The 13,866-nt window shown below is 43.8% G+C and overlaps 1 protein-coding gene and 1 long non-coding RNA gene across 10 annotated transcripts in view; one reads left to right on the forward strand and one right to left on the reverse strand.

Annotated features, from left to right (window-relative positions):
* The window catches only part of LOC111244978 (uncharacterized), a 184,835-nt gene that overhangs the window by 21,858 nt on the left and 149,111 nt on the right, over positions 1–13,866 (reverse strand). For 8 of the 9 annotated variants that reach the window (XM_086979296.1, XM_086979293.1, XM_086979294.1 and 5 more), the window contains 2 exons: positions 11,703–12,157; positions 447–668 (listed from right to left, as the gene is read on the reverse strand). In XM_086979296.1, the coding sequence (XP_086835422.1) occupies positions 447–668; positions 11,703–12,157 (677 nt within the window). The remainder of the gene's footprint in view (positions 1–446; positions 669–11,702; positions 12,158–13,866) is intronic. The other variant, XM_086979297.1, reaches the window with a different exon arrangement.
* LOC147757412 (uncharacterized) lies at positions 664–4,575 on the forward strand. Its single transcript, XR_015320406.1, has 2 exons — positions 664–3,755; positions 4,197–4,575. It is a non-coding gene; the product is annotated as an uncharacterized LOC147757412 (long non-coding RNA).

Here is a 13,866-nt window from a genome sequence, read left to right on the forward strand (position 1 = left end):
CTTATGTTAAGAACAAAAGACACCATCATAACACAGTCTACGTTATGAAGCCCGCGTTCCGTTTTGCCACTTGACACACACACCGCTTCCTTCTTTTCTCCCCACCTGGTTGCTAAATGTGCCGATCCGAAGATCCGTGTGTATATCATGCTATATGGACGCGCATCACATCCGGCCTCCGCCCTAAGCATCAGGCGAGTTTAGTATTTGTTTCAAAAAAAGCTATGCCAACATTGTCCTAGTGATTACTCTGAGTTTGCCTTATGTGCCGTATATCGTTTATTCAGTATGGTTGAAATATGAATGCATATGATATCAACCGTTATCTTGATTCGCCAATTCTTGATCTAATCCGTAAACTTTTCGAAATGACCTATTGTGTAATGTATCCATATATGTGCGAAAATGGCCGCCAAAGATAGAATGGAACTTCTGGAGTGACTCACCTCCATTTCTTTGGGCAATCTCTTTTTCATGTTCTTGAGGTCGAAGGGTGAGAGCGTTGGTAGAATTGATCTGACGAGCAGTTCGGCAACGTCCCCAATCTTTGTGAGCTGCTGTTCGTCGAGGAGACACGAAGAACTCGTTACGGACGATACGGACGAAACCGAACCGCTGCCCAGGCCCCCTCCCGATGAAGGCGATGACGGTGAAAGGCGACCTCCGTTCTGAATAACGACGTCGATATAACGATCAAGTTCCAACACGATGAAAGGCGCGTGTAGAAAACCGAGTAGCAGTGGGAAGAAAAAACAGGCAAGATGAAACCGATTCACAATTAGAACACACAGTCGAAATCATTGGAGATGGGATAGTTCTGACGAACCTATCTATATATATATATAAAAAAAAAAAAAAAAAAAAAAAAAAAGAAAAAAAGAATCAATTCAAAGTAAGTGGAATTAACGACGATAAATCAACGAGACATATCATCAGGATATGATAGAAAACGTGACATGTAGCAACTAGTCCTTGAAAGTATTGACCGTTTTTCTAGCTAGATTACCTTGAGGATGCATGTTCTAGGTAATATGAGGTCGTTGAAACGTGAGATTTAACAGTAGCCTATGAGAGAAACCTGTCTCCATTCGGATAAGTGTCCTAAAGACGAACGAAATTTCTGATTCCAGAAATCGTAAGGCCTGCATGTGAGTAGTTATGATACTCCATTAAGGAATTTAACATACACCTCCAAGCGGTTTTAAGCCTCTAAAGAAAGCCGAGTATAAAAAAGGTTCAGTGTCTATGAATTAACGTGACATAATTTACTGGCCCCTATTTTCATTGAAATCGCAAATTCAATTGAAACGGTTGATTACGAGTGATAAAAAGTGGATCGAGTGAAAATGAAAGAAAACAAGGAAAAATTTACTACACAGTTGGTAATGAAGGCCCGGCTAACAGCAACGAAAGTGATACTAAGTGTTCGGTGAATTGGTAGTTTCTGGTCTTCTCTTTTTTTCTGGCCGATTTGAACTCTAATGGCCAGCATCTCACGACGAGCCATTGAAAAAAAATCGACCAAAACTGATGAACAGAAAGGCGTCATCTACGATGACAATGCCAGACCACACATAACCCCTTTAGTTACTTCAAAAAAATTGGCAATTTTTTCTTACACGCGCTGGGTAGCCCGGGGAATATTACCATAACGTTCGGTTCCTGCAAAACTCCTTTAATGGTTGATTTTGTTTCAGTAAAGGGATGATTACTTGTCATAGTTGTTCGCTTAGAAATCATCAAAACCCGACAACGATGGGATCATGGTGTTCCCAAAAAAATTACAAATGATTATCGATCAGAATGGCTCATCTCTAGCTTAGTGCTATTACCTTACAACAAAATATCTGCTTTAATTTTGGCTTGAAAATGGTCAATGTTTTTTACATAAACACAAAATTGATCGGATGGAACGGTTCGTAGGAATCGATTGTGTATGTTTCACTGTTTCAATAACAATCATAGCTAATTCCATTTAATTGCAATATATATGCTTTTCACAGTTGCAATATTTGGAGAATTCGATCAGTAGTCGCGATCAAGGCGTCTGCGATAAGAAAAGCTAGAGCCTTGTCTTGGTCAGAGGCTTTCCTAGCGCGAACCTTCTCCATCAAGCAACAGCTATAGGCGATTCTACAAGCCTATAACAAACCCGATAACTTCGTGATTAAAATTGCACAGGATCTTAGTAAGGCAATTTAACTTTTTTAAATGAATATCAACGGCACGGGTTTCCATTACGCGCAGATTGAAGAAAGTTTCGCATAAAACCCACTTCGTTTACTTGCCGAATTATTAACCAATAAACTCTTCGCTTTTATTCGGTGTAGCCCGTCAGGGTAGTAGCAATCAAGTCCTTTAGCATGATTCTGATTTAGGCGATAATTCTATCTTACTGAAGAGGAAAAATTTGTTTGCACAAATGACTCTGTTCTATTAGAAAACGTAAACCTCTAGATAGGTAGCTCTGAGTGCGAGCTGAAAGTCTGTTGTTAACAATGAACTTCAGAGCTGAAGAGGTATGACGAATCACTATGATGCAAGTTATATACGCGGTACTTGTCCTTCGACCGTATATAGAGGCATTCATATGTATACATATATAAGCACACTGGTTTATCTACTTCCGTCTAGCCAGGTAACAGCCGTAGCGGCGGTGTTCATATCTGCACACGCTTAAAAAGTACGTATTCAAGGCATTTTGAGCAGAAGATAAGGCAAACGAAAAGAGGCTTACTAGTCTCGCGAGAAGGACCAGTGGCCGTTTTGAGAAGTGGTGGCAACTTCTTTTGACTCGACGATGTGCCTAGACAGGCTCTACATTTCGTTTTTTAGTATAAAAACTAAGAAATGGATCTTCGAATTTTTCTTATTTGTTCCGCTTACGTGTGTTCTAGCTATATGTTTTTGATCAGAAGGCGCTATCACGTTTACAGGAAACACCACTAGGAGGATGTTTCTCTTTTGTAGTAATTGTATGTTCAGAGCAATCTTCATAAGCGCTTTGTTTATCCGTTTAATAAACGCTCTTAAAATATTAATTTGGCATGCATGGCTACGCAGTAGTTCGAAAAATCGTGCGCGAACACGTTTAGTATCAAACACGCTTTTCTGGACATATCGATAGTGGACTAGAACGACACGTAAATCATGGTAACCTGTTAGGAATCTATTATTGCCACTCTAACCTTCATCATTAAATTACTATAGCCGAAGCTGCATGTCACTGGAAAATAATTGTTCATAATTAGTGGCATCGTTAGCAACTGTAGTCGTAGTTGGCAACCGAATCCTAGGAAATTTCTTCCAAGTTTGCTAACCACCTCGGACAGGGCACAGGTAAAGGTTGACCAGCTCCGATCCCGGACACGATCTGTAGTTTGGTCCAAGGTCATGGTAATATCCGTGAGATTCTTCTTTATTTTGATTATTTTTCTATTTATTTAATTGTGCTTGTATTGCTAGCACAGGCAGAAGATAGCATCGAGACATCAATGCGAATCTGCACACGGTGACTGGTCACTATTTCTGTGATTTAGCTGCATCGTTCACGAGCTCGTACCACCCAGCGGGAATCATTTATGAGGGCGAAACTGGCCAGATGGTGGCTTCTGTAGGTCTGATCTGGTGCTAGCAAGAGACTCCGCAATCTAACCTTGGATGGCCTCGCTTAATGTTGGCGGATGCAGAGACCGCTGGCGGCCGATGTGGGGAACTCATCCGATGAACAAAACAACACATTTTGCCTTGAAACTGTAAGCAAGTACCTACTCTGTATAGTTACAATGTAAATAAGCCCTCAACCCCTAATTCTCTTCTGCTCTTTGGTGGTTCACTCAGATATGCACACTTATTATTTCAAAGCATCATACCAACTACACTGAATATACGGGCAGTGAAACCCGTTGATGTTTCTGGACCAGCCAGAATAATAACAACGATAATGGTCCAAACAAGCAACGGCGTCGAAGGGTGTTGAACGTGACAGATGCGAGATGTTATAACCGTGAGTTTATATTGTCCGGATCCGTCCGAACTAGGAGACACTGCACAAGTTAGAGCAAGCCAAGCATTTTCTCTTAGATAAAAAAAAAAAAACAATGTTCTAAAACTTTTACAAGATGCGAGCGACGGGTGCATCTTGGCCGTACAGAATGACAATCTAAAAAATTTGCCTGTTTTGAGTGACGTTCTAGCGTAGAAGGAGAATGATCCATGGAATCTGTGCGCGCAACCGTCTGGGCCGTTCATAGTGCTATGAATGAATCTGTCATAGACGTCTGAGGTGAATATATACAACGTATAATTTCGGTTATCTCCAGCGAAACATCTCATGTATATCTTCATCCCGTGACCAGCTGGTATTCTTATGGAATAAAACCTGTATCACGGTAACAGTGGTGCTGTTTCAGTAAAACCAGCTCAAGTAATCATATGATTATAATATGTATACATATATGTACTGGAATGGTGGCCTAAAGGGCTAAAAAAAAAGGCCAAGAACCGCACATCCTATTAAAAACAGACATTACATGACAAATATGATTAAATAAAGGAACGATATATTAAATAAAATAGTTTTCCTTGCAGCTGTTTTCACTGGCCAGACTTGCCAACTTTATTATTTGTCAATTTAACTCTTCGAAAAGGAAGTTGCGTGCCATGAAGTTTCCCTGAGCCCGATGCAATTGGGTCTAAAATTAGCGCACGCTAATTTCCATTGGCTAGTTGAATCCGACGCAGTGGTGAATCTTTACGCTCGTTTTACAAAGAGAAACATTAAAGCCGTAAGCGACTCGATCATCTTCCCGCTGTTTGTAACAGCTGTTTGAACTTAGATCATGGAAAAACCAACTCGGCGTAGTACGGGCGTTTGACGGAGACAGTTTGCTATCGGAACGATCAGCGATAGCGGAGCTAATCAACTGATTGATGGTGTAGGTAAACATATTTGGATGACTATGTCCGTTGCTTAGTGGCAGTCGACTTTGATCGATATCAATGTTTTCGGTGGCTGATTATTATAGTAATACGATAATTGCTTTTATTATCTTGAGCACAAGATGAACGGTGCCCTTGTGCTGATTGCTAGTACAGGCACCAGATGATTACCGACCGCGATCTTTTGTACTACACCGAATAGAGCAGAGTTCACATCAAGGTCAAACGGGCCGCAAAGGAGCATTTTACAATCACTCAATGAAACTTCCCGTTAAGTTACCGACAACCTCTAATTTATCGTTGCTCAAAGAGTCAACAAGATGAAAAGGCTAAGATGAGCGCTTGTAGTTGAGAAAAGGAGTGTCGTTGACGGCTGGTACCTGGACGTTTACGAGCATTCACATTGTCTAAATGAGTGCGGCGCTTTTATAAAGGAAATGAAGTTTGTTTTTTTTTTAAATGAACGAAATGCTATCGTCGTATTTAGCAAGTCGCGAAATAAAAGTTTCGCCAAGTGAAGCGCTCAGCACGTCACGTACGATCGATGCGTTGGCGTACAAAACTATCCGGCGTCGGTACTATGTTTTAGACTATAAAATAGACAACAGAAAGTCACCTTTACGCAGTTTCGGCCAGCCTTAACATCGACGTCCGGCACGGCGATGGGACTAGCAGCTATGCTATACTGATTCGCAATGACTACAATTCTGTGACCCCACACTGGTAGTTGCTTGCAAAGCCGTCGATTTTGGTTATCAGAAACGTACTGAACTGTCAGCACAGCGCCGAAAACTACTAAACAGTGCCCACCTAAATACGAGTACGTCAAATAGATATAGAAGTTAGTTAGACCGTAAGCCAGTAGCGGCAAAAGCAATAATAAACTGCACAAAAACAAGGTCTCCCAGCGGATCTATGCCGTAAATCACGTGCTCCAGCGACTAACGAAAGGTAGGACCATCACACCAATGCGCTTAGCAACCACCGCGGGCTACCACCGCGATGGGACTGAATCCCGGCCTGCGAACTGTCCGGATTGTGGACACACCCTGAAATGTGTGCTGAGACGCGACGGATCCTGCTTAGGCAGCTTGTTGGCCAGATAGCTAACCTACATTTGGTCAAACTAAGCCCGCCCTCTTACAACAATATAGTTACTGACGTTTGGTTGATGGTGCATAATTGAGCTTTTTTTTTGGTGATTGCAGGGGATAGGGGGCGAAAAGTTGCATGACGTGACAAGCCGTGGTCGGTCGGATAAGTCCGAGGAAGAACGGAGGAGACGGGCGAAACCTGGGGGCTGTCGGGAGCTTGGATCGGCCTAACTTGGAGGTGGCCTCGTGCCGATCGTGAATTCTGGCATGTCCATAGCGGCCCATCGCTTGCAAGACTATCGTAGTGTATTCTGGCGTAAACCCGGGCCCAAATATTCGGGTCGGACTACAAAGGGCAAAGTTCTGGCCAAGTTTCAGTCTTTTTGCTAAACGTTTAGTACGGCCAAGCAATAGCATTGAAGTGTTGTCCTGGTATCCTCATCTTCTACTCTTCGTACAACGCTTTGTTAGCTGGTTTATGAAAGAGATGCACGCAGGCCTTGCAAACAGGACCGCTGGCCGTATTTGTTTGCAAGCACACCCACTGCCTGGTTTAAGTTTCATAGTTAGAAAGACGTATTTAACGATTCACTCTGTCTTCGTCATTAAAATGGTATAAAAACAGCCCATTTTTTTTTCTGAATTTGAACGTTGTACAAAACTTTTACGCACAAAAAGGTCTACAAGTTTGTTCATACAAATATTTACTCGTATGTTAAGTCGAATCGATCGCTCACGTAAAGATAGTGACAGGAAATGTTCCTTTAGTAATGAAATAAGATTGAATTCGTCCATTCAACAAAAAACAAATTTTAGCGTATCAGTATTGATACCACTAGCAGATACCACTATAAACGAAATTATTACAAATAAGACTGTTATACTAACGTCACACGTTTTTGCGTTCAAGCATAAAACAGCGAGAACTATCTGGTGAAGTCAAACGATAGCGCGCGCACGGGAAAGGGCTTACGGGAGGTATATGAACATGAGTACCTCTGGAGGTCACTTTGAGTGATTACCAACGTGCACTGAGTCTCCGTCGGGTGACTTCATTCCGTGATGCTTCGTCTGCAGTCGCGGCACGCGGCGCACCGATACCATGGCTATCCTATTGTGCATTATCAGGCTGTCACACTGAGTCTGTCACAAATTTTTAATATCGCATAGTTAACAATAAGTTGCCCACTTCATTATACGCAAACAAATAATCGCATTATTAAGCGGTCGGCTCCAGAGCGTGATTTTATCTCTCTGTCGCCGTGAGAGCATTGTGGACCATTGCAAAGATGAGGTACAAGTTGGTTCGTGTCACTGGCGGCCGGTTAAAAAAATCGCTCAAAAATGCTACAATTTTGCAATGTCAACTATGAACGAAATCGGCTAGAGAACCAAGACTCAGAGCACAGTTGGCCGGCCATTTGGCGAACGGACAACGGGCTGTTATCAATCGAGCCAGGTTACGGTTGTGAATAGGGCTGATTTGGCAGTCACAGTCACCATATGATTTCGCGTCCCCTTGTACCATCCCACTTTATGTTGTATCTTTTGCTCGCATTTCGTGAGAATATAAAACGTATCGCATTGTGTGAACGATCACTGTGAAGAACTATCTTAAACCCCTTTTCGAATTTTGCCGCGTCGCGTGACAACATGACAGCCCACATCATACACAGGTGGCACATGCTGTTTTATGCCTATGACGCGATTTGCTGGCAGCGAAACACCTACATTGATGTCCACATGCATGATGGTGGGGGCCTGGCGATCGAGCTGCATGCACGACAATATTATGCGTCATAATTGGGATTAGTCCTGGGGGAAGACTCCCTCCGTGTTTCGAATAAGCTCCGAGGGTGACGCGGTATCATTATTTACATTTATTCCCATAGCAGAACACATAGAAGAAGTCGTGATATGATCCTGCACCTTTCAGAAAGTCCCTATGACGATTATAACTTAGCAAATAATGTGCATATTATACATGTACATATATGTACCATAGTGTGACGGATAATCAACTAACCCATTTAGTGTTTCGGTTAACCTATTATCTTATGAAGGAACCGGTCGTCTTCCGTCCCATATCTGATTCTCAACATTAAAACTAGCCCCAAAGCTGCTCACATATTTTTCGATACGATGTAAAGAAGCATTCGTTCTACGCTATCCTAAAGAGGCAGTTAATGGGCAAGAATTACTTCATCCCGTATAATCAACACACTGTAGATCCAAGAAACATTCACATCGGCTGGGATGGGTGACCACTTACAAGAGGAAGTCGTATTTTTTCAGTATGTTAGCTCCGCTCGATCCATACGTCTCGTCTCGCTTTTAACCCATTTCTGGCAGATGTGGAAGGTTACAAACGCATCCCACCTTTCTGCATTTGCTTCAAAGTCTTTGCTCGTTCTTTTTGTATCCGGAAGAGCTAGTGGTATATAGCAGCCGAATTTCGAATGCTCCACTGACTCAACTCAATTTTACATATCAGTTGGGGACGTTACTTCGGACCGACTGAAAATAAGCCAGCCTGACCTCGACATTTGAAGCATGCTGAAACGGCCCCTGCGAATCGTTCAAAATTGACGGCGCTCTTATCGAGTCCGCAACGGCGGTATGGCAGCTCGGTCAACGCAATTGTTAGTTTCTCAGCTTCGAAATGGTCGAACACAATCGCCTCGGATTGATAGTGGACGTTCGGATCCTAGTCAGTCGCGCAGGATTTTCACATCGTATTGATTCGTACTAGCAAGTTGAGTAGTCAGCTAACTGATAGTGGTAGTAGCGTGTTTCATGATCGATGGTGTTGTTTCGCTATGCCTCCAATCAGCCCCACCAACAGGAATGTCTCCTCAGACGGGGCTGCCCTGTTCTAGCCTTCCTGTCTGTCTTTGTTGTCCTGTTCGCAGGGGCCTGCAAGCTATTTCTTTCGCTAAAGGATGATCGCATCTTGCACCGCGTCCCTAGGCATACACAAAGGCGACAGCACAGAGACAACCAGTCCCTACCGGTATGATATATCTCCTGCAGCTAGCACACATCGAATCCTACATAACATAACCTCATTTTTCTAACTGCTACCTGCTACCCAGCCTCTTTTTCTTCATCTCAATCGCGCGGTAGACACCTATAAGCCAGAACAGGTACACCGGGGTCGAGACTGGTCGCGGTGAGGTCCTATAGAAATCAACGAGATACAAGGCCAGCTAGTGTGTGCTTTGTCTCCATATGCGCTTTGCCCTTGGTGCTGCGTCTACTCCTGTAATCACAAGAGATACCCTCTGACCATTTCCACTATTTTGGCTTATAGTAGTGTTTGGCTTATAGTGAATTTTGATCGACGCAATAGAAGTGTGCGTGTGTGCACCCGTGTGCGCGTCTCGATTGAGGACCAGGTTACGCCGAAAGTCAGTGCCACAGAGCGAAGAAGGATTGGAGAGCGTGCGCTATGGGGTATTCAGACAGTCTACTAGTTTTGTAGAAAGAGCACACAAAAATATGAGCTATGTTAGATACGCAGCAGCTTCTGTTGAAAGTGAGTCGATCAACGAACAAGTTTGCCACTTACGGCACTGGATTGAGTGCGGAATAGGGGTCGGCACTTGATAGTTGTGCTGACCTAGGACCCTGAAAAGTTCGACTGGCGTACTACTCAATGCAATCGCGATCTGCGATTCTAGGGGATCGGCCAATCATCACAGCCATGACAAAGCGATTATTAGGCGAACAGTGAGAAAAGCAAACGGTACGAAAGGCGCGTTCGATTGGGAAACTATTTGCGCGTTAACAGTCTGTAAGTAATGTACGTTTAATATGTTTAGTGTAGCTATTTAACTGGATATGAGAACATACAGAAATTGAAGCTTTTTCTTTTGAGGTACGAAACCGTGTGGGGTTTCGAAATGTCGAAACTTAGATATTTAAAATTTGCACACTTCCTTCGATGAATATACATGTCTTGATCGTGGTAAGCTCAATTCATCCACATTGAAATTCATATGAATGGACTATGGGTTAGATGCTCAGTGACAGTTTTGCGTGCTTTATGTTATTAACTCTCGCTAAATAACGATTCAATATTTAGCATCAATTTATAATTGTACAATAATATTAATTAATAAAAAGCGGACGGTATAACCCGGTGGCAATTCTGCGATTCTTGCCCGTTCAAGCGATGTGCTGGACAGAAGTGTCGTTTACAATAAGGGCCAGCCGTGGAGTTACGAGAGCTTTTCTGGTTTGGGTAAAACCGCAAGCCACGAAGATGTCTCTGACGCGATAGGTGCCCTAATACCAATATATTCGATTCTCTGCCAGTTGAAGAGCAGGACACAAGCCCAACTGCCTGGTCCTGCCAAAGCTGTTGCTTCATTACTCCTTAATCTGCTGCGTCACCTTCCCTCAATTGTTGCTTGGTTGGCAGGTGAACGGCCGGGTATCGTCGTTATGTTCGTTAGGTATCCGTGCATCTCGGCTTGGTTTCTTTTCCATCGTGGTGGCTGGGACAGAGTACCGGTGGAGTCCTGAGCCCGACTACCGGAACTGTCGCACTTCTGATCATGTTCAGCTTCTCCAGCTTTTCTTTCTTGCCTGCGATGGGACATCGCGCCAAACATCTGACTGACCATCAGCTTAGTTTGGCCTGTGGCAGGAGCCGAAGGCTCAGTTGGCCGCAGGCGCTTTACGAAACTTCCTCTCCTAATTAACTCTTCTTGGATTGCCGTTGCTCCTCAACCGCTGAAGCGAATAAAGAAACACATACCGCGAAGCACGGTGTTTCGGCGACGGCGTCGCCGTCATCCAGAACGGTTGTCCAGCACGAGACCAATCAGTCAGATACCGAGGCGATTGTATCTAGGAGCGTTCTTATAGCAGCGGAAAGTAGGGAATCGCACAGTACTGCTGGCTCAGCGGCGGTGGTTGGAACCAGGCTCGGTTTTACTGAGACGTATTAACTAAGCAAAGTTCCCCAGCAAAAGAAGAGCAGATGGCGACCGAAAACGGCCTGCGTCGTCCGCTCTAGGACCAGGAACAGCGCTAACAGGGAGTCACATGTGGCTGTGCAAAAGACAGCCTCTGATAAATTGACCCCATATAAACCATCTATCCTGTTATGTGCTATTAGCGGAACGATATTTGCTACGGTGCGATCCTGAACGAAATCGACCCGTAATATACCCTATCGTACTGAATGGTTTAGTGATCATTCTTTAGCGATGAGGAACAAAAGAAAGAAGAACTATATTCGTCTAATATCAGAGTACTATTTTTTTAAATGTTCACTCTCTTTCATAGTTAAAGACGGTTAAAACTCGAGATATCCAGAATTTGCTCTATAAATCGTACTTACAAGCTCCCATTTTGTCTGGCTTTGAAGCCGGAAGTTGAACGTATACTACTTGCAGGCTATGTATACGTGTCGAGATATAATTAGAACCAGTAGACTATAATAAGAGTCTCAGCAATCGTTCTCTATATCTTTGTCACACCTGAAAAGATATCTTTCTAACCTGACCTTCGGCTAAAAGTGCCCCAAAACTTCCCACTCGGGAGCTTTTTTGGATTTCGCTGTTGCGAAAGTCGTGAAGTACGCACTCTGCCTCGTGGCCACGCAATTTCTGTCACACTTATCTCTTCTGTGACTGATTCGCTCAGATAACTCACCTGCTGGAGACTGAATGATAGCCCGTGAGGTTGTTGTTGTTGCTGTGGTTGCTGTTGAGGTGTATTCACTGTGGCGCCGGTGCCGATCAAGCCAGGGGTGGTCGAAGTATCTAGGACCGATGAGGCTGGCCTTTTCTGTCCGGGCAATTGACCATCCCTTGTTGATGTCGACGAAGTGCCCGGCGGCAGCAAACTCGAAGTGCCGTTATTGTTATTGTTACTATTATTATTACTGTTGTTATTATTACTGTTGTTGTTATGACTGTTGCTGTTATTATTGCTGTTACTGCTGCTGCTGTTGCTGCCGTGGGAAGGCGGTCTGAGGTTGCCGGGGCCAGGCTGTGTTAGCTGGCCCCGGGGTAAGCCGCCACCTGAAGAGGGACATGCTGCGCCCCCTGTTGCTGCAGTCGGGGGGCCTCCCGACCCGCCGGATACTAGCGGACTCTGAAACATGGCTGAAATGAGACGATCAAGGCGCAAAAAAAAGCGGATTCGGTAGGTTAGTCCAGCTTTGTGACAGTAGAGTCATAACGTATTCTACCTACTAAATTTAGAAAAACTCTAGGTGGTTAGGTTCAAAACCGGATGAAGACATGCTTTGTTTTTTCTGACCTAGTGCGACTAAGTCAGTAGTGAACGTAAGACTCGAAATATTGATTTTATATTTTGTTCGGTCTATTTTTGGTGGCCTGACTATGTGTAAACGTTTTTCAGTTGATTTCTTGCTACTGCCGCTAGACGACGCAAAGGTGCCATGTACTCATTAGTGCTAGTCCTTATTTATGCCTATTGTGCTTGATGGAACGTTAAGTAGATGCATTGATAGTTTGGCGGAGTGTGAAATTGAACTATGAGCGTTGCAACTCTTTGAATTTTCAGACTCCTTAGTTTCCTTATTAAATTCCTTCGGTATCTTTTAAATAATTTCGATTGCGCGAGCCATCCTCAATCGAATCAAGATCCTTTCACAACAAAAGCTCACTGGTTATAGACGAGATTTTCTCAACGATTATCCAAAAATAAACCGTTCACTTAAACTATCCTCGAGCTTATTAGCCATTGCCGATTATCCATATTTTACCGCAATTGACCGCGGCCTTTCGGCAAGAAGGGATCATCCTTCCCAAACAAGTAACAACAAAAGCGATATTTGACCGGCCAGGCGTTGTGTGTCCGGGCCCTTCGTCTTTTGGTGAACGTACATATGTGGCCCAACAATGGGGTGAATATTTTATCTTCTTGCCAAATTAACGAGCTCAACCAGGCGGTAGCGGATTCCAGGGACTGGTCACCCCTCCGTTAACCCCTGAACACAACTCTTCTCTCTAACCACCTTCACTCCGAACTCATAACAGTCCTGTGCTAAGGAATAAAATCAGATCATCTACGAAGAAGCGAAATTTGTAGCCAGGTCAAGCCAGATCAGGCTCAGCACGAAAAGAGATTGCTTCTGCGTGGTTACGTGGATACGAAAAGACCTAACGGGACAGACCTAATCATGGGCGGAGCCGCGGAATATGTGCGCATAACACCATTGGACACTCCTACAACTACTGCCATACCAATTTACTCGCTTTCTTCTGACCCCATTGTTTAGGATTAGGCAAAAATAGGTATATATATATATATATATATATATATATATATATATATACTTACCATTAGGCTATTTGCTACCCCCGACGTCTGCAGCTGACCCCACGTAGAGTTGACCCTCGGAGCTACTCGTTTAAAGGATAGTGCGGTGAACTGGCATTGCTCAAGGAACGCAACAAGCATTCGAGATTGGACTTCTTTCATCAGACAGGCTAAGTACGTTTAGATAAGGGATCCGCTAATTTCTTTCTATTTTCAAGCGCATTCGGTACCACAATACAGTTGTCGAAACCGCAAGTTGCGACAACGAGTGGTTAACAGCTCTAGCAGACCAGAAGCTCCTCAGTCGGCCCGACGGTAAAACATAGCAGCACTTGGTTAAATAACAGATGCGCAACGTTGGCGTGCCTGCAAGCAGGTGGCTGGAGATTGTCAGAGAAAGACTTCGCGGCTGGAGGTTTGGCTGGGGTATGTAAAAGATTTAGGGCTGTAATGGGGGCTCAGTTGTACTCACGAGTGAAGGCTGAACGACAACGAATCGAAGTCGACAATAGACGCAAGTTGAATT

This window comes from Varroa destructor, unplaced genomic scaffold (genome assembly GCF_002443255.2).
Source record: "Varroa destructor unplaced genomic scaffold, Vdes_3.0 BEIS01000002.1, whole genome shotgun sequence".
Classification (NCBI taxonomy): Eukaryota; Metazoa; Arthropoda; class Arachnida; order Mesostigmata; family Varroidae; genus Varroa; species Varroa destructor.